This window comes from Crocuta crocuta, unplaced genomic scaffold (genome assembly GCF_008692635.1).
Source record: "Crocuta crocuta isolate KB4526 unplaced genomic scaffold, BGI_CrCroc_1.0 scaffold186, whole genome shotgun sequence".
Taxonomy (NCBI): domain Eukaryota; kingdom Metazoa; phylum Chordata; class Mammalia; order Carnivora; family Hyaenidae; genus Crocuta; species Crocuta crocuta.
Window position 1 is genome coordinate 7,598,246 of NW_027551569.1, and position 21,440 is coordinate 7,619,685.

Here is a 21,440-nt window from a genome sequence, read left to right on the forward strand (position 1 = left end):
TTTTCCCTTCAAAGGGGCTCTGTACATTATTCAAAGCTGGCAATTGAGGATGCTAGCATAACTACATTTTGCATATGAATCTAGCATGGCTATATTATTTTACAGAAAATAAGACAATTTACACATTTCTAGCCTTCTGCCCTCACCAATAAAATAACCTGGATTACAGTCAACTTGAAATACAGCCATTGCATTATCAAAATCTGCACACAGAATACCAGAAATGAACAGAACTCCACAGGGGTCTCACCATTGCTGCTGGTTTTTGCATTCTTTGCCAGTTGTGCACGAGTAGCAGCAATCAAACTATCATGAGCCAATTCCTGCACCCGGAGGAACCATGGAATACTACTGTCCGTGCTCTCACTGGAGAGGAAATCATTCCCTGAATCCTCTGCCTCATCTTGTACAAATACTAAGTGCTCAGCTGAAGAGCCCAGACCTGGAAGAAACAAAGAAGATATATTAAAGTTACCCATCAAGTAATCCTTTTATCATCCCTGCCTCAGATACATGTGTCCTGAAATCAGCTATTCCAGATTTTCACCTCTCACCTCAAGCTTCTGTTCTCCTACATTAGTTTATCACTTTTCCACTCCCAGCCAACAGGCTTGTCTTTCTTACCTCCTCCTGCTTCTGGGGCAAAGCTGTCCTCCCTGGCAAACAAGCTAACCCTCACCTCTAGAATGCTGACCCTAACCTTCAGTTACCTCCTCTCTGCCATCTGCAAGCCATTCATCCCTACTGGCCACCTTACAACCTCCCTTTTTATAGCCTTTAAATCTGTCTCGCCCATTTTTATTTTTAACCAGAAGAGAAAATCCCTGTACTTCTCTAGCTATTCAGTGTCTCACAGTCAAGTTTCCTAAACAAGCGTAACTTCTAACTTTTGTATCCGCTTTCTCACCCGCTATCCACTCCCCACCTCTAACCCTGGCCTCCACACCTCCACTACCTCAGCAACAAGTGCTCTTGCAGAGGTCACCTGATAGACACTTCCCAGCCCTCTCTCATTATCCCATCTTGTGGTATTTGTACTACGTTTCTTCTTTAAGATCTTTTCCTCTCTTGGCTTCTCCCACACCGCTCTCCTTGTTTTCTTTATCTCTGCCTAGCAACTCCTTACCATTCTTCTGTTACCCTTTTATGTGTTGTTTTTTTTTTCAGGATCCTAGATTTTCTACCATTCTATTTATGCTCCTGAATCAAAGATTCCATGTTTGCTGTTTTATACATTTCCTGAATGCTGATAAGCACCAAAATAACTTACTTCACACAAGAAATTCTCAAATTCTAGATTCCTATTTCTAACTCTCTAAAGAATACCTCCTCATGAATGTCCCTCTGAGACACTAATATCAATTAGCACAAACTGGAACTAATCATCCTTCCCACAAACCCTGTTCTTGGGTTATCTTGCTGAATGCAACAACCTAATTTCCCAAACAAGAAACTTCTGAGTCATTCTAGGATCTGCCTTCTCCCTCTACACATTCAACTGATCACCAGACTATACCAATTCTCTAAAATAATAAAAATAAGACTTCTTTCCATTATAAGTACAACTGAATTAAATATGCCCCACCCCTAGTTTTTTTCTTAAGCATTAGCACAGTTCAGAAAAGGAGAAAGAATACCTGCTCTTGTTAGGTTAAGAAGAATAAAAGAAGTGCTATCACTTGGCTGTAGATCTTGCAACAAGCTAGGAGACTCAGGAGTGGACAAAAACTCCGGGGACTTCTGTACAGTCTGAGCCCTCGTCTCTTCTCCGTCTGGGCCCACATTCACCTGAAGGCTTCTCAACACAGCCGAGGAAGGGACCTCCTTGGAGGAGTTTGTATGACTTGGAGTATCATCTAGCAAAGGGAAAATACCATGGCTTTATGTAGCACCTATCTCCAAGGAGCTCACTGCTGAAACACAGCACCTAATACCCTTATGACATCCCTTATGCAGCAGCATTATTTTACAAATACAAAATCGGCCTCAGGAAAGAACAAAGAGATAACTTTAAGTCTGAAAGGGAGTCAGCCAAAATGTGAAGGATAGACTCATCTGACACTTGGCAGTAACCAACCATCCACATTTGGACATTTACAGACATTTGTCTTTGAGGCCAGAAGTCAGTACTTTTCCCTTGAAAAATATAGTTATACAATGAATACTAACTCAAGAATGGATCTAAAGTTTTATTTTTCTTGAGAAGAAGTCTCTCCCTTTAATTTTTATAGCATGTGACAGCTCTGTTGAGTCATTAGAGGGAAAAATCACAGCCTGAGAAATAATTAAAATTTTATAGAATCACCAATATGTTTTATTATACTTCTGGGTTTACACTGAAATGTAAAGACATAATACAGAAGACTTGTTCTCTACAACTTTATTCTAAGGGCAGGGATAAATTTACAAAGGTTTTGGTTGCAATAAAATGAGCAACTGCATTACAGTGCCAAAGCATCCAATGTCTTCAGGAATTTCATTCATCTTTATAAAAGGCAGGTAATTTTCTTCCCTTTTTTTAAAAAGGAGATAACAAATAAGATTACAGGAATGAAAGTGGAAGCCTAGAGACAGTATTGCCATTTCAAAGCCTAATGAAATAGCACAACATGAATGTACTTAATGCTACAGAACTGGCTAAATGGTAAATTTAAATGGTTAAAATGGGTAACTGGTTAAAACGGTAAACCTTAGGTTATGTATAGGTTATCATACACACACAAAAATCTAATAAAGTTCAGAGCAGCATTGTCTGTCATAGTACAACACTGGAAAATAACTAAATATTCATCAACAGTGTTATGGATAAAGTTGTGGTTACACTCACATAACAGAACACTATACAGCAATGAAACCAAACCAACCACAGTTATACACCCAAAGATTAATCTCACAACTATACAGTAACAGAAGAAAGGCACAAAAACGAACATTCAAACAGTTTCATTCATTTAAAGCCTAAAAACACCTGAGATTAAACTGCATTGCTTAGACCTGGGTAGTTGAACTTAGAAAACAAATAACGGTTAAAAAATTGAGGATAGTGGTGACCTATTGAAAAACAGGAAGGAACCCAGGGAGGGCATGGGAGCTGGCAAGGTCCTACTTCTTGAATAGGTGGTAGGTATCTTCTTTATAACAATTCCTCAAAATGCACTAGCATGGCACCTGGATGGCTCAGTTGGTTAAGTGTCCGACTTTGGCTCAGGTCATGATCTCACCGTTTGTGGATTTGAGCCCCGCATTGGGCTCTATGCTGACAGCTAGCTCAGAGCCTGGAGCCTGTTTCGGATTCTGTGTCTCCCTCTTTCTCTGACCCTCCCCTGTTCATGCTGTCTCTCTCTCTCAGAAATCAATAAAACATTAAAAAAAATTAAAAACAAAAAAAATGCATAAGCATATGATTTTAGATTTTTCTGTATCTATCACATTCCCCAACTAAAAAGAAAACATATATCATTCATGGAATGATACACATATACTTAAGAAGGAGAGGAATAAGGTCAAGGAGGTACATGCAGATACGTTTGTGTTTGTAATATTGTTTTATGAACTGGGAAGTACATGGGTTTTCATTTATTATTACTGATAACTGGTTATCTAAAATATTTTTAATCAGAGTGCCTGGCTGGCTGAGTCCAAAGAGCAAGTGACTCTTGATCCCAGGGTCATGAGTCTGAACCCCACAATGGGTGTAGAGATTACTTAAATGAATATAAAAAAATTTTTAAGTTTTTATTTCTTTTGAAAGAGAGAGAGAGCATGACCAGGGGAGGAGCAGAGATAGGGAGAGAGAGAGAATCCCAAGCAGACTCCACACTGCCAGTATAGAGGCCAACACAGGGCTCGAACCCACAAACCGTGAAATCATGACCTGAGCCAAAATCAGGAGTTGGTGCTTAACCAATTCAGCCACCTAGGAGCCCCAATAAATAAAAACTTATTAAAAAAATAAAAAATAAGTAAAATACTTTTCATCAAAATTAAAACTAAAAGTTAATGTAGAAAAGAATATTGATGCTTTTGTTCCTTCATTATTTCACTTCATTTATTGCTAAAATATTCAACAAATTAAAATTGGGAGAGAAAAAAATTTTTTATGCTTAATAAAAATCAAAACTTATTAGCACATGGAAATTTATACAGTTTGAAAATCCAGAAGAATTTGGACTCAAACATACCAGTCAAAAAACAGGAGCTGAATATAGAAGATATGGGAAAGCTAGGGGGCTAGATACCGAAACCTTAAGTCAACATTGGTTGGTTGAATATATCTGCCCTTCTTGAATCTGTAAACATTGAAAAATATTTTAAAGTCACTTCAAAAAATCAAAACAGGACACCAGAAGTAACCAGAAGACTTTGTAACATATAAGCTATCACCAATCACCAATAGGTGCCCCTGCCCTGATTTAATATCAATACATTATGAGTAACTTGTTCTGTGAGTGTTCTGCAAGACAAGCAAACATTTCTACTAAATTTTAACTTGACAAACGAACAATGTTTGCAATACGAGTAGCATGTGACACCGAACATTACATGATCATAACTAAGCCAATGGTTCTTCTCTCTCCCTCTCTCTCTCTCTCTCTCTCATTCACTTGCTTGCTGTGGGATTGTGGGTGATCGCCTCCCATGCTCAGATGCTCGGTCTCAGGCCACGGTGTTTGTCAGAAATCAGTGACTTTTCAGAACACTGGAAGGTGCCCACAGCTGGCACTAGTGTATTTTTTGTCACCTCAAAGCACCCATGGACAGTCAGTCCTTTGCTTTTCCATACACAATAAGCTTCGGAATACTTTGTTTCATTCTAGACCATTGGATAGATTCTTTGTTAAAATTGCACGAAAAAAAAGATTTCATTGAACCAGTAGATAGTAGTGATTCCATAAGTGACAGTGAAAAGTCATCCTACACAATAACCCTTCTCTCTCTGGTCTCTCTCACTCACACCAACCATGAAGGTTTTCAAAGGTGAGTGCAGGTTACTTTGTTTATTTTTCTTTACATTTTGTATTTTATTATTTTGTATTATACTACAGTATTGTAATCATTTTTATATGAATATTTTGGGTTGTGGAATGAATCATCTGAGTCTCCATTATTTCTTATGGGGTAATCCACTTTGATATATAAGTGCTTTGGATTACAAACATGTTTCCAGAACAAATTATGCTCACAAACCAAGGTTTTATAGTATTCCAAATTTTAAATATTCCAATTTCCAGAAAATAAAAAATTCATTACACCCAAAAACAATGCTCACCTTTCTAACAGTCAAGTGATAGGATCTCCTTCTCCCCATCCAAAATTAATCTCACTACCTACGATCAGCATTCTACCTCCTCCTACCTCTCCTGGAGACTCCCCACTAATTATCCATTCTTTCTGTCTGCAGCTTCTCTAATTGCCCTTTCCTCTTAGCATAAAACCATCCTCAAATATTTTAGACCTTAAAAAAGAATTCTGCCATCTACCTTATGTCCTCTTTTTCCTCCCCTAGCAAGAGAGCCTTTAGAAAGTGTATTTACTTCCTCAACTACACTTAGCTTGCACGGATACCTTGACCCACTGCAGCCTGGCTTTCCACTCCCTTTCCAGGGAACAGGTCCTGCCAAGGTCAACAATGGCCTCATTGGCCCTATCTCATTGGAACAGTCCCTATCTCCTGGGCCTCTTAGAAGCATCTGACACACTGACTCTCCTGTTTTACCCTGTACCTTGAATAGGGAGTTCCACCTTGGTCTTTTCTCCTCACTCTCACATTCGGTGAATGATCCTATCCATTACTATGGCTCAAACTACAAATGCACTTGTGACTTCCCTGGTTGCTTATTCTCCATGATTCCTAATTTTTACAGTTGCTACCAGATATCCCATCTCATCAGTATCACAGAGCAGACTAAGCCCTTAAGACTTGCTTATCTTATTTCTTATGATCTTAATTTTTACCTGGTAACATTAGCCGACTGCATTCTGAGGCCTCAGTCACCGGAAGGAGGGACAAGCAAGTAATGTCTTTAGCTTCCGATTCCACTAGCCCCTGTCCCAATGGGATGGACGTATTCTGAACAAACTGTACCAGGAGCTGAGGGTGTGGGGGAGACAATATTGAAACATACAAGTTGTTAGGAATGAATCTAAACCATTGAATTTACCAAACGTTGATAATGTAATTAAGTCTTCATTGCTTGCTAGTTTCAACCACATTCATAGAAAAACTAGATTAACTACAAAATAACACTTAAAGTTATTGTTATCAAGTACACTGTTCTAAAGAAAAGCTGAATTATATAATTAACCTCTATCACATTCCATCAGAGAAAATATAAAAACAATTATATTTTTAAATGAAGGCTATTAAAAAGTCAACTGCATTGTACTGATTACATTTTACAAAGCACTTTTTTTGTGTAGTGGCTCATTTAATCCTCAGTATAATTCAATAAGATTGAACATGGTATTTTAAAGACAGGGGATCAAGTTGAAGACATCAAATGACTTGTGTAAGGTCACATGACTACTTAGGAGAAGTAAGAGTCTTCAAACTCATGTACCCTGATTCCAAATTCATTGACCTTTCTTTCCACTATGCAACACAGATGTACTAAAATTTAAGTGAGAAAAATGAATAAAAATAAAAAATGTTTAAATAATCTAATCACATTTAGGAAGAAAACACTTTCAGACATATATAAAATTAATTTAAAAATGGTTGTGGTAGTAAAAATTTACATATAGATACATACATACACATATATACCATACATAAAAATTCTGTCATTATGTAATTACCTAGATTTATACTAACTTACACTTAAATAAATCTAAAAAGTGATAGGTAAACACAAAGTTTTTAAACTTTTGAGAAAGTACTTAGTGATAGAAAAAATAATAAACTAGTAGTTACAATCAAAACCATATGGCCCACAAAAACCTAAATTATTTACTATCTGGCTCATTACAGAAAGTTTGCTGACTCCTGAACTAAGGACAAACTTTGGAAGATAGCCCACAAAAAAATAAAAATAAATAAGTAAAAAGTGCTGTCTTGGCTCACCTCTGGTTTGGATTCTAACTCATCTGATAACATTGATTCAGCTTCCAAATCCTATAGCTGCTCAGGGGACAGGTTAAAAATTTGATTCAGAGTCAATGACACTTTCTTCTTATGCTCATATTCCTTTAGAAATGCTATGCTTTCCCTTTAAGATGCTGTGCTGAGCCTAAAAAAAAAATAAGAGAGAGAAAGAATTAGAGTAGTGGAAAAATGTAGCTAAATAAACAAAGGCACTTTTCCACATATCCAAAAATCACAACTAGCAAGCGAATGAAGAATTCAGCTCAAAACACTTGTTTTAAAATAGAACAAGCCCAATACATGTCAAAATCCATTAAAACTTGTATTTGGAGAATTCCTACTTCTAATAATCTATTTTAGAAAAGTTCTTAAAAATGGAAAAAGGTTTAACAATAGTGCTCCCCTATGACCCAGCAATGGCACTGCTAGGAATTTACCAGAGAAATACAGGAGTGCTGATGCATAGGGGCACTTGTACCCTAATGTTCACAGCAGCACTTTCAGCAATAGCCAAATCATGGAAAGAGTCTAAATATCGATCAACTGACAAATGGAGCAAGAAGATGTGGTTTATATATACAATGGAATACTACATGGCAATGAGAAAGAATGAAATCTGGCCATTTGTGGCAACGTTGATGGGAACTCGAGGGTATTATGCTAAATGAAGTAAGTCAGGCAGAGAAAGACAGATATCATATGTTTTCACTCATATGCGGAACAGGAGAAACTTAACAGAAGACCATAAGGGAAGGGAAGGGGAAAAAACTGTTAAGGAGAGGGAGGGAGACAAACCACAAAAGACTCTTAAATACTGAGAACAAACTGATGGTTGATGGGGGGTGGGGGAGAAGGGAAAATGGGTGATGGGCATGGAGGAGGGCACTTATTGGGATGAGCACTGGGTGTTATATGGAAACCAACTTGACAATAAAGCATATTAAAAAAATTTTTTAACGGAAAAAGGTATAAGCCCAAAGAATTTCTTGTTAGTATCTGTAATAATAAACAACTGCAAGCAAGGTATAAATAGACATACATACCCAACACTCAGGGAATAGTTAATGAGGTTATGGCACTTTCACTTAAAAATATGGTTATGAAAATAATGCAACAACAAAAAGTGCTAATGGCATGTTAAATTACAAAAACAAAATGCAGAAGTATATGCTTGCTATTATTAAAGCTAGTTAAGAGGAAAGTAAAAGGAAATTTACACAACTATAACAGTAGCTATGTTAGGTGGTACAGGCTGGAGTGACTTACTTTTCTTTTCTCAATTTCCTCATCTTTCTAAAAGTAGTTACACAGTGAAAATTTGAACAGTGTTTCCCAAAAGTCCCTTGGGACCCTGATGCAGCTGTTTTCTGCTATTATTAAAATTCTTACTTTCTTATAGCTTAATTTTTTTTCAGAACTCTGACAAATGAGTTCACTTTATTTTGTACAATTGTTGCTAAAATTGGGAGCACTGCTATAAACAAACCATACAGTGCAAATGTACCCAGGATGGGAATTTTCAATTAATACCAAGGTTGACTGGAAAGTTAGAATAAAGCAGACTTACTCTACAAAAAGGGCATTTAGCAGTACCTGAATAAATGTTTATTGTCCTTTTGGTTCCTTCTTCTCCCCCTTGCTAGCTTCCAGAAACCTTCATTTTCATCGTAAAAAAACAATTCACAAGATGTAAGTGAAAATGTCCTTTAAGTTTCCCACATAAAATCAAGTAAAATAAATCCCTGAGTTTTCCTTTCACATGTTTTTTCTTATGCAATCACTATACATAATAGTTCAATGTGGTTTATCCATCCCTCTTGTTCACAGAAGGAACTGAGGCTCAGTACATCACTTACTCAAGTTAAGTTTAAGAACCAGAACTTATTAAGTTGCAGAACCAGAACTCACACCTACAGAGCAGGCTGGCATGACCAGTGATTATATCTGTCTACATCTGATCTTGAAACACCAGGATTTAAGAATTTCTTTTCCCCAATTCCAGCTCATCTCAAGAAGCCAAGAAATTACCAAATGTTTGTTTAGGTTATCCTTAAGAATCCTCCAACTTTGAGTTTACAGGATTATAAAATCTCTGAGAAACTAGACAACTATTTACTCTCCTTTATATTTGTTAGGGTTCTTAGAAAAGAATGGTGCTGGCTGCATTTCTATTACCCTTACCTAATGAAAAATGAAAAAAATGAAGTTTATGAATATGTGCACTGAACAAGAGAAAAATCATATACTAGATCTTAGTTCTGCAAAGCTGTAATAACAATGTAAAGAAGGAAGCCCCTTCTCTCTTCTAGCTTAAAAGCCACCTCTAGGTCACCATTTCTCAAGGGTTTATGGCTATCTATGATATCTTTTTATTTCAGTGATAATCTTTTTTTATTTATTTTGAAAGAGAGAGCGTGTGCATGTGAGCGGGGGAGGGGCAGAGAAGGAGAGAGAATCCCAAGCAGGCTCCGTGCTGTCAGCTCAGAGCCCAAGAGGCTTGACGGCAAGCTCTATCTCAAGAACTGTAAGATCATGACCTGAGCCAAAACCAAGAGTCAGATGCATAACTGACTGAGCCACCCAGGTGTTCCTTGTTTCAGTGATAATCTTTAAAAAAAATTAACATAAGCATTTTCTGGGTATGTATGAGAAATGGGTATGTATATTATAATTGAGTTCTGCCCAAGTTTGTGGTTTGTCTGTACACTGTATGAACTAAAGAGAGACTAGGAGCTCAGAAAAGGCAGGCTGACCTCAAAAGAATCTGTGCTTGCAGCACTCAGTATCATATCAAGTATATTGTGTGAATCTCATCTTTAACACAGCAACTCGCTATGTTTATTAGCTGAAAATGTGAACGCAAATATGCAATTAAATTGGTTTCTGTCTTCAATTCCCATCATCCATTTAACAGGTTTCAAAAACTGCAACTAAGTCTTTAAGTAACAGCTTCACTGAGATATAATTCGTATACCATACAATTTACTCATTTAAAGAGTTCAGTTCAATTGTTTTTATTATATTCACAGAGTTGTACAACCACAACCACAATCAATTTTTTAAACTTTTTAATATTTATGTATTTTTGAGAGAAAGAGAGAGAGCAAGCATGAGCAGGGGAGGGGCAGAGAGAGAGGGAGACATAGAATCCCAAGCAAGCTCCAGGCTTGGAGCTGTCAGCACAGAGCCCCCCACAAAGGGCTCAAACTCACAAACCACAAGATCATAACCTGAGTCGAAGTCAGACGCTTAACCAACTGAGCCACCCAAGCGCCCCACACAATCAATTTTATAACAACTTCATCATCCCAAAAAAGAAACCCTATACCCATTAGCAATCACTCCTCATTTTCTTACAAACCTTCCCCTGACCAGGCCTAGGCAACCACTAATCTATTTCTGTCTGTGTGGATTTGCCTATTCGGGACATTTCATATAAATGGAATTATAGGGGCGCCTGGGTGGCTTAGTCGGTTGGGCGTCCGACTTTCGTTTAGGTCATGATCTCGCGGTTCGTGGGTTCGAGCCCCACGTCGGGCTCTGTGCTGACTGCCAGCTCAGAGCCTGGAGCCTGTTTCAGTCTGTGACTCCCTCTCTCTCTGACCCTCCCCAGCTCACGCTGTCTCTCTCTCTCTCTCTCTCTCTCTCTCCTAGAAATAAATAAAAAATATTAAGAAAAAAATAAATGGAATTATAGATGTGATCTTTTGTGCTTGGCTGCTACCACTAAGCATAATGCTTCCAAGGTTCCTCCCTCTTGTAGCATGTATCAGTATTTCATTTCTTTTTATTGTCAAGTAACATTCTTTTGTATAGATACACATTTTATTTATCCAAGTATCAGTTAAGGGACATTGGGTTATTTCTACAATTTGGCTATTATGAATAATGCTGCCATGAACATCCATGTGCAAGTTTTTGTGTGGACATATGTTCTCACTCTTTTGAATATACACCAAGAAGTGGAATTGCTAGGTCATATGGCAACTCTATGTTTAACCTGGTGAGGAATTACCAGGCTGTTTTCCAAAGTGTCTACACCATTTCACAATCCCACCAGCAGTGGATTTCTCTACATCCTCACCAACACATTATTATAGCCCTCTTAGTGGGTGTGAATGGTAACCCATTGCGTTTTGAGCAGCATTGCCTGATAGCTAATGATTCTGAGCATCTCTTCATGTGCTTATAGGCTATTTGTACATCTTTCTTTTTTTTGATGTTAGAAATATTTTATTTTTTATTTTTTTGCTTATTTTTTTCTTAGTTTATTGTCAAGTTGGTTTCCATATAACACCCAGTGCTCATCCCAACAAGTGCTCTCCCCCATGCCCATCACCCGCCTTTCCTTTTCCCCACCCCCATCAGCCCTCAGTTTATTCTCATCTTTTTAGGAGAAATACTTATTCAGATTTTTGGCTCATTTCTAAAATTGATTGGTCTTTTTATTGTTGAGTGTATAAGAGTTCTTTATATATTCTAGATATAAGCTCCTTATCAGATAAAGGATTTGCACAACCTTTTTCCCATTCTGTGTGTTATCTTCTCGTTTGCAAGGCAAATCTTATCTTTATTTGAACAAGGCAACTCTAACTCTACAGTTATCAAACAAAACCTCATTAAAATTGTCATTCAAGGACTTCTAGTCTTAGTTAAATGTAAGATCCTATTATCATAAGCTGCTTAACAATGTCTTGACACTATAAATACTACCTTGTATGATATTCTCTGGATGAGTATTACTAAAGGTAAATGTAAAAAATGAAATATATTATTGAATCCAAGGCTAAATTTTTCCACCATTCAATTCAACATTAAGTACTTCATTTCAGCAATACAACATCTCTACCATATAATATGAATGATATTTTGAATTTTGTTTTATGGTGTGGTATACTTACTCATAAAAATCCAATCCATGGCAACAACTGATATAATCCTAACAACCTAAACTGTACTATGTACACAGTTCCTTAGAGTCATCAAAACATATTAGGCTGCTAATATTATAACAAGTTTGTATGGTCCCAGGCAGGTAACTAGGCTGATCTTGGTGACCACTGAGTAGTGTATCAAATTGTGGTAACATATCGAATTGTCAAATCATTAAGTTGTACACCTGAAACTAATTTAACACTGTATGTCAACTGTTCATCAATTAAAAAATATATATATAGGGGCACCTGGGTGGTGGCTCAGTTAGTTAAACGTCTACTCTTGGTTTTGTTACTCTTGGTTTCAATTCAAGTCATAGTCTCACAAACCCCTGTCAGGCTCTGCATCAGTGATGCAGGATTCTCTCCCTTTCCCTCTCTCTCTGCACCTCCCCTGCTCATGGGCTCTGTCTCTCTCTCAAAAAACAAAAACCAAACAAACAAAAATACTTAAAAAGAAAAAAAAGAGCTATGTAAGAGGGATAAGAATTACTACCTAGCTTTATGTCTGAGTATATTTAGTGTAATCATGATAAAAATAATTTGGCAGTATGGGGACCACTATAGTGTGCAATGCAAAGTTTTTCCTTTAAATGCAGTCTGTATAACATGGGAATGAATGGGACTGCTCTTATTCAAAAGGAAGCTGTTTTCAAGTTAATTATGGGTCTCAAGATTTCTTCCCAGGCCTTCTTACGCTATTAATTAATATACTGGAAATGCAACTAAGTAGTCACCTACATCACCCCAAATTATTTTTATTACTTTTTTTTGAGAGACAGCATGCACCCACAAACATAGGCGCAGAGAGAGAAAGAGAGAGGAAATCTCAAGCAGGCTCAACACTCAGCATGGAATCCGACATGGGGCACAACCCACAACCCTGGAATCATGACCTGAACCAAAATCAAGAGTCAGATGCTCAACCCACTCCCAAATTCTTTAATGCAGACACTAATATTTGTTCATTTTATTTTGTATCTTTACCTGGTACACAGGCAAAATATATATCCTTATTTCCTAAATTACTAATTTAGCCCATTTTAAATAATAAAAGAGATAATGACATTTAACCACAACAAACCAAGAGTAGGTCCATCAAATCATATTTTCCACAGATCATAAATAAGGCGTCTTGGTTCTGGATAGAGTTCACAACAAAACAAACTGATCTCATAAATCCAGGGATTAGTCTAATAAATACTACTAATAAATACGAAATAAGTAGTACTAGTCAGACCCTTTCTCCCTCTACCCATGCCAACAACTGAATTTTACTGTGTGCACCGTTCTTTTGGCCATCAAAGCACATTAGACGATTAAAGAAAACAATCTTGGTCTAGCACAAATTATATTTTTTAGATACCCACTGTCCTACCACTATTATACTAATAGTTAATAGCAGAATATATTAATATGTTATCCCATAGTCAGCTTAAAAGTTAAAACGAATGCAGGCAATACAAATCTTTGCAATGAACCAAAGCAAAGAATACAGGAAGGCCTAAAAAGTTCTGTAAATTGGTAATGAGAAAACTTACAACAAAAGCGAAGCAGATAGAAGAAAAAAGTGATCTCTATGATCTAGACCATCCTGAGAACAATTCTCCTTCTGTTTTTAGCCAAATAAACAAATCCTGAGAACTGAAGTCTAATAAACTGCATTCTTCTACAGTACACTCAACAGCATCCAGCAAATTATTCATTAACGCTAAGTAGCTGAACAAGTTAAAGAAGCTAAGACAGATATGTCTATTAAAAAAAAATTCCAAGGTCTCTAAAGCAGAAATCTAAATCCTGCCTCTGACTTTTTGGTTGAGACCTAGGCAAGCTACTCAACTTCTTGGCCGTAGGTAACTCATCTGAAATACAGATGAAGCAAATCTACCTAGGACTATTTATGTATCAGTCAATAGAAATGCTTTACAAAATTCTTCAGAAACAAAGCTCTACATAAATGCTTAAGAGACAAGTAAATCTATCAAATGCTTTATATACTATAAAAGATGAAATCTGCCTTTAATTGAAGGCAGAATGAAATTGAAAAATTTCATGAATTTTTTTAAATAAAACTTACTAAACTGATGTCACAAACTACTTAACAGATTATGTCCCACAGATGAAAAACACTATAATGTATCTTCGAAAATCTAAAATGCATATCTTAAACACAGACTCAGCCATAAAACATAAAACAATAGATATAAACCTGCTATAAATATACATTACAAATCAGCAATTATCATTGATAAGAGTCTTGGGGAAACTGAAATTACTTGAGTCCTTACACAAGACAGGAATTAGTGGTAACACAGTGTCCAGAGGGTGGAGATGGCCTAAAATCAATGCAGGCTACATGGAGAAATATTGGGAGGAAAAACCATGCCAAAATAAACTAAACAAGTAAGAGAGGAACAGAACTGATACAGGTCTCTTGCATCAGTCCCAACTGCCATACAAAAGGGACTATATTCCAAAGGGAAAGATGACCAAGGCCTTTTACTACCCTGCTCAATAAAGAAACAGAACGTCATTGTATCAGCTTCTAAAAAGTAATGTGATTCCACCCTAGGAAAACAAAGCCCAGAATATCAATACTGTTCTTACTTGACAGAGGCAGAAAATGGCCTTGACCTTGACCCAGTTTTGGAAAGAAGGGAGGGAAGGGGTAAGAAAAAAAGGGGAGAAATTGAGAAACACTGTGGTCCCAACTGGTCACCAATCTGCTTCTCAGCTCTCTCCATTTCTACCTGTATCTGACCACAGACATAGACCCAAACAATGCTTCACTAAAGCTGAAAAAACTATGACAAAGATTCTACTAATGGCAGAGAATTACAAAGGCCAAAAATTAAAATTAAAAAAAAAAAGGGCAGTTTAAATTTTGGTATAAAATGGTAGTCATAGGGGTTCCTGGGTGGCTTAGTCAGTTAAGCATCAACTCTGAATCTCGGCTCAGGTCATGATCCTAGGGGTAGTGAGATCAAGCCCCACATTGGGCTCCTCACTGAGTATAAAGCCCCTTCCCCATCTCTCTCTCTTCTGCCCCTCTCCTCAGCTCATGCTCACACACTCTCTCTCTTAAAATAAATATTAATTAACAACAATAATAAGATAGTAGTCCTAGAAAAAGAAAAGCCAAGTAACTTCTTATATTCATATCTAGTATATTACAGGAGTTGATTAAATTCTAATAGTAAAGTGGTAACAGGTACTAATGAAAAAAAATTATAATATAGAACTGTGAAGCCAGAATGAATCTTACCAATACAGCATTCATCCTGGGCCTTCCTTTTTCCTTCCCAGGATCTGCTGAGGTGTTCTATTCCCACAGCCTTCATTTTTACTCTAGTCACCTCCCCCTTTCTCTGCAAACCTTCAGAGCCAAATTTATCAAAAGACTTGTCTTCACTTTTTCATCTCCAGTCATTACTCAATCCCAAGACTTCACCAAAATTTCTCTTGTAAAGGGTACCAAAGATCTTCATGAACCAAACCCAATAGACACTTTGCAGTCCTAATCTTACTTGACCTTTGCAATGAACAACTATTGTTTTTAATTGTCCGACATGCATCTCCCATTTAGGCGACAGAATATTGTGTTTGGGATATAACCCCTCCCTCACTGGATACATCTTCCGTGAGACTATAGAGTAAGGTGTTCTTTCCTTCACTGACCAACTGTTGGACACTTGACCCACACTGAGACACTTTTCCTCAGAATGTGAATTCTGAAAGAAATAACAAAGGGCTGAAAACTGCTCATTCCCCAGTAACGCAGCTAGCAGCCTCCCGTGGGGCTGCTCAGATTCCTGTCCTTTATGAAGCCAAGGTCTTCATCATTTCCTTTGATCCTATCAGCTGCCCACAACCTTGTTATAAATTCTTCTTCCGAAGCAAACTGGTTACTTGCAACCAGAGACACAACTAGTATTATCCCTTAGAAACACTGCCTCCTTCCTCAAACTTTACTCTCTTTGCTTCCAAGATACATGTCCCTCACTTTACTCTTATGTCATTGCCATTCTTCCAGTTTCCTTTGGTAACCTTTTTGTTAAGTTTACTTATTTACTTTGAAAGAGTGAGAGTGAGAGTGAGAGCGAGAGCGAGAGCGAGAGCGAGAGCGAGACAGGGAGGGAGGAAGAGAGAGAGAGAGAATTCCAAGCAGGTTCTGCACTGTCAGCAAAAAGCCCAATGTAGGTCTCGAGCTCACTGTGAGATCATGATCTAATCCAAAATTGTATGCTTAACTGACTGAGCCACCCAGGTGTCCGTCTTTTGGTAACTTCTATACTCTTCCTGCATGCAGCCTCTAAATATTAATATTCCTCAGGACAGTATTCAGGACCTCTCCTCTTGCTACACTCTCCTCCTAGTATAAACTTATGGCTTTAAATGATAGTCTCCAAAATTTTTTTAAGTTTTTATTTAAACTCCAACAAGGTAACATACAGTATAATATTAGTTTCAGGTATACAATACAGTGAATACAGTGATCCAACAATTCATTACAACACCAGGTGTTCATCACCAAAGGTTTTTTTTTTTTTTTTTGAGAGAGAGACAGAGAGAGACAGCATGAGCCGGGGAGGGTCAGAGAAAGAGGGAGACACAGAATCCGAAACAGGCTCCAGGCTCTGAGCTAGCTGTCAGCACAGAGCCTGACGCGGGGCTCGAACCCACGAACCGCGAGATCATGACCTGAACCGAAGTCGGACGCTTAACCGACTGAGCCACCCAGGCGCCCCAATCACCAAAGTTTTTGTCTGTAGCCAAGATATGTCCCCTGAGCTGCAGACCTGCATATAAAATTGCTTACTTGACATCTGTACTTAATGTTTTAACTTAGTATCTCTAATGTGTCTAAAATGAATTCTCTCTCAAGCCTGTTTCCTACTCATGTCCTGCCAGTTCCACTCACCACAACGCTCCACTTAAGACAGGACCACTATGCACCCCATTTAGGAGTCATTTTTATTACTTTCTTTCCCTTGGCAATATCCAGACCAGCTGCAAGTCCCACTAAGATTAACAAATCCACCTACTTCTATCCACCACCCTATTTCAGGCCACTATTCACACCTGCCCTAAACTACTGTTAGTGCCAGCTAACTGGTCTCCCTGTTTCTATTCTTGCCTACCTCCATTCTATTCTCTTTACAGTAGTAAATATCATTGTAGGGGCACCTGGGTGGCTCAGTCAGTTAAGCGTCCAACTTCAGCTCAAGTCCTGATCTCATGGTGGTGGGTTCAGGCCCCGCTTCAGGCTCTGTGCTGACAGCTCAGAGCCTGGAGGCTGCTTCAGATTCTGTCTCCCTCTCTCTCTCTGCCCCTCCCCTGCTCATGCTCTGTCTCTCAAAAATAAATAAAAATGTTTTTAAAAATTAAAATATGAGTCCAATTATATCACTCACCTGCTTGAAACTCTGTACGTGGCTTCCCAATGCACCAGCATAAAATTCAAACTCCTTATCCTGGCATGTAAGAACCTAGGTGATCCATTCCTGCTCTTCCAACCACACTCGAATCACTCTCCCTTACTTGCTCACCCAGCTCCAGCCATGTTAGTTCCTTGAACACATTAAGCTCTTTCTGATGTTAGGGATGTGCACACGTCTTTTCCTCTACCTTGGAATGTTTTCACCTCTCGCTTCATTAGTTACCTCTTTTTCACTCTTCTGGGCTCTAACTCTCAACTCATTTATAAAGCCTTTGCCTGATCACCTTATCCAAAGAAGATTCCCCACACTCCCATCTTTCTGCTGCTTCTAATTCCTTTGTTTTTATACAGTATTCCTTTTTTTTTTTTTGGTCTGGCTACTCCCCTAAATTGTAAGCTCCATAAACAAGAGCAGGAACTAGTCTGTCTTGTTTATAACTTTACCTTCTACTACCTAGTACAGTGCCAGGCAAAGTACTATATGCAATATAGAAGGAATTTAGGTCTCCAAGAGTCATTTCTGATACTGTGAAGCTCCAAGGCTGTCTTTACTATGAGATTAAAGGGCTTTCATACAAATTTCCCTGCAAACACTTAGTAGGCACTGAATAAATACCTGTACAATGAATGAATGACTTGGATATAACACCAAAATATCTGCCTCTATTCCTGATCTCTCTCCTAAACTCCAAATTTTCATTTCTAACTGCTTGCTGGGTATCTCCACATAGATATCCATTTCAAACCTAACAATGTCCAAACTTCAGATAATCGTCTCCACCACCAAACCTGTTCTTCCTCCTATATTGTCCGTTTCAATTATTGCCCAATCTTCTTCCCACTCAGCCATAAATTCTACGTCTTCAACTATGTCTCTCATCTTCCATATTTAAATAATCCCAGTAGTTCTAATCCCCCAAATTTATTCCTCCTGTAATGCCCTGTTTAGGCTTCATTATCTTTCAACTACACTATTAAAACAGACTCCTAATTCCCCTTTTTTATTTTTTTAAGTTTATTTATTTTTGAGAGAGAAAAAGAAAGCAGGGGAGGAGGAGAGAGAGAATCCCAAACAGTAGGACTCAATCCCACCAACCATGATATCATGACTTGAGCCAAAACCAACAGTCAACTGACCTAGCAGCTTAGGTGCCCCAAAATTTCCCTTCTCAACCCATCTTTCCATGCAGCCACTCGAATTATCTTTCCAAAACACAGAAATGCTTGTTACTCCACACACTAAAAATCCAGTGCCTCAGAATATTAATCAAATCCTGAAGTATGGCATTTCAAATATTTTACAATCTATCTTCAAATACTGTTCCAGTTACAGCATATCCATATTCTTCAATTAACCCTTTACTCCAACCCACATGGACTATTGAATGAACACACGAGCCTATTTCAGTGCTCAACATCTTTGCTAAGAATAGTTCTTCAACCAATAATAAACACTCCCTATCCAGTTGTGAGTTTTTGAAATCCTTTCCAGACTTTTTTCCCCACCTTTTTAAATGCTTGTTTATTTATTTTGAGAGAGAGAGAGAGTGTGAGTGTGTGTGTGTCTGAACAGGGGAAGGGGCAGAGAGAGGAGAGAGAATCCCAAGCAGGCTCCCCACTGACAGCACAGAGCTTAACAAGGGGCTCCATCCCACCAACAGTGAGATCGTTGAAAATCAAGAGCTGTACGCTTAGCCGACTGAGTCACCCAGGTGCCCCTCCTTTCCAGTCTTTAATATCCAAACTCAAATGCCATCCTCCACTAAGACTCTGATCCCTTCCCTCCAGTGAGAACAAATCTGTCCTTTCTGTAGTGCTGTCACAACACACTATTTCACCGCATTTTAGTAATGATTCTATCCTGCCTAGGCTGTTGTCTGAATGTATACCTTTCTTACTGGTTAAAGTCATTGAATTTATTCTTTCTACTCTCATTAACTTAGTATGATGCTTTGCACAAACTAAGCATTCAGGAAATATCTGCTTAATAATGAGGTAACCCTCTTCATCTACAAAGAAAGAAAAAAAGCTAGAGATTAAGTAACTTGGCAAAAATCAGACATCTACTTAAATGCAGAATTTTTAAAAACCAGAACCTAAATCTTCTGTTTAGCTGACTTTACTCTGTCCATACTAAGATAAAACAGGTGAAATTTCTCACTCCCTAACAACAGATGCCACTATTTCAAAATGTTTCTTTTATTCACTTCGCAAATATGTTGCATTGACCCATGGGCCAAAGAGAAGAAGTACAAATTCTTAAGTCCCAAGTCAGTAATATTTAACTTCCAAATGGTGCCTAAATGCATGTCAAAGCCTCGTGGGATAAACTTTAACAGAAGAAATGCATTATTTTCTCTGAAGAAACGTCGGAGGAGAAACAACCTACGAATGCCTCCAAGACTGTAAACACCCACAGCCCACAGCCTCGGCTTAAAATGACAGGCGAAGAAGCAGCTAGCAGCCAAAGCCCCTCAGAGCCGGCAGCCTTCCTTCTTCTAACACCCAGAAAGTAAGTGCACATATGAAACAAGAGGTAGCTCTGGGTTAGAAATCTCGAAGGCAGAGTCTTCTCGGCATCCTTTCTGCCCCCACCGCAACGGCCTCAGTGTAAGGCCCCAAGCCCGCGGGCAGGGCCCGGCTGCGGGTGCAGTCCAGGAGCCCCTGCCCTAGGGACTCGCTGGCTCCAGCTTTCTCAGGACCGTCAGGTCCCCAAGCCCCGCCCCCACAACCAAGCAAAGGAGTCGAAACAACGGCCCCAAAACGCCCCGAGGCGAAGGGCCAAAGCCGTAGGGCTTCAGACCGGCCGCTCCCGGGCCCGCCAGATAAGGGAGGGGTGCTCAAGGGGGGCGGTTTCCCAGTCCTCTCCGGAGTCGAACTCGGCCCGAGCCCCCGGGGGACCGATACTGGCTCTCTCCCTTTCGGAGACCACCTAGCTGCGCGGGTGTGGCCTGGCCCAACCCCGAGCTCACCTTCCTTTCCCGGGCAGCCGGCTAGCCGTCAGTCGGTCCCGAATTCCGTCCACACACAGCGTCTTCCGGCTCCCGCCGGAAGCAGCGGCAGCGCGGGACAGGAAGTTTGGCCAGCCCCCAACGCTCACACCCACTGGCTCGCCCCAGGCTGGACAGCGGCCGCGCGGTGTGAGGGTCCCGTCGAGGCGCAGATAGCGGGCGGGTGCCGGGCTGTCAGCGCAGGGCTGTGTTCCCGGACGCGAGGAGCTGCGGTCTCTCCGCTCCTATTCATTCCCGACCTTGGGGCCCCGTGGTCTACGAAACCCGAGAAACGGGGTCAGTCCGTGCCAGCCGTGACGTCATTGCTTCCTTGCAGCAGCAGAAGGGGTAGTTTTTCCTGTCAGCTGAGATCAGAACTAGTTACGAGGGAGGCAAGCGAGGAAGAGAGCCCTACTTAAACATTTATAAAAGTTCTCAGTGAAGAGGACCTCAAAGCTTCACTGCCTTAGAAGGGAACTTGCAGAATCCGGTCCTGCATTCCATGCGGGACGGGGTAGAATTGAGACTAAGGTGTGTAACTTTTCTCGTAATATGAATTCCCCAGAGTCTGGGTTCCCTATATTAGGACGGAAAGAGCTGTCGGATACGCACACCGGGGACTAGAACACTTGAGTTCCAGGCTGGACGCCACTTGTTAGAGCTTTGTGCGGTTGACAGACTCTGAAATTATTAATTTTTGAGTACTTGCTGCGTACCAAAGGAGGAGGAACTCAATTAAGATCGTGGTCTGGGAATTAAAAGAGTTCTCTAAGAAAGGCGTTTTCCTCTCTCTCAAAAATAAATAAAACATTTAAAAAAAATTTTAAAAAGGCATTTTCAAGGTTAAACACAAGCCTTGATTTGATGACAGGAACCTGAATGGGTAAGGGAGTAGCAGTTTGGGTGCACAAATGATGGTGATTTAAAAACAAAGTAGAAACATGTAAGAGGAAGGTTAATTCCTCTTTAGATAAACAGAATTTATTACAGGT

The 21,440-nt window shown here is 39.2% G+C and overlaps 1 protein-coding gene across 6 annotated transcripts in view; it reads right to left on the bottom strand.

Moving 5' to 3' along the window:
- Positions 1-20,731, bottom strand: part of ZNF410 (zinc finger protein 410) — a 50,473-nt gene extending 29,742 nt beyond the window's left edge. For 2 of the 6 annotated variants that reach the window (XR_013331725.1, XM_077750602.1), the window contains exons 1-5: positions 20,431-20,731; positions 7,064-7,229; positions 5,956-6,091; positions 1,638-1,856; positions 251-442 (exon numbers count right to left, since the gene is read on the bottom strand). Coding sequence is in view for 5 of the 6 variants with exons in the window: in XM_077750602.1 (XP_077606728.1) it covers positions 251-442; positions 1,638-1,856; positions 5,956-6,091; positions 7,064-7,096 (580 nt within the window). In the remaining variant the exon portion in view is untranslated. Of the gene's footprint in view, positions 1-250; positions 443-1,637; positions 1,857-5,955; positions 6,092-7,063; positions 7,230-8,677; positions 8,739-20,430 lie in introns of all 6 variants that reach the window. The other 4 variants (XM_077750603.1, XM_077750604.1, XM_077750606.1 and 1 more) reach the window with 4 other exon arrangements.
- Positions 20,732-21,440: the final 709 nt, after the last annotated feature.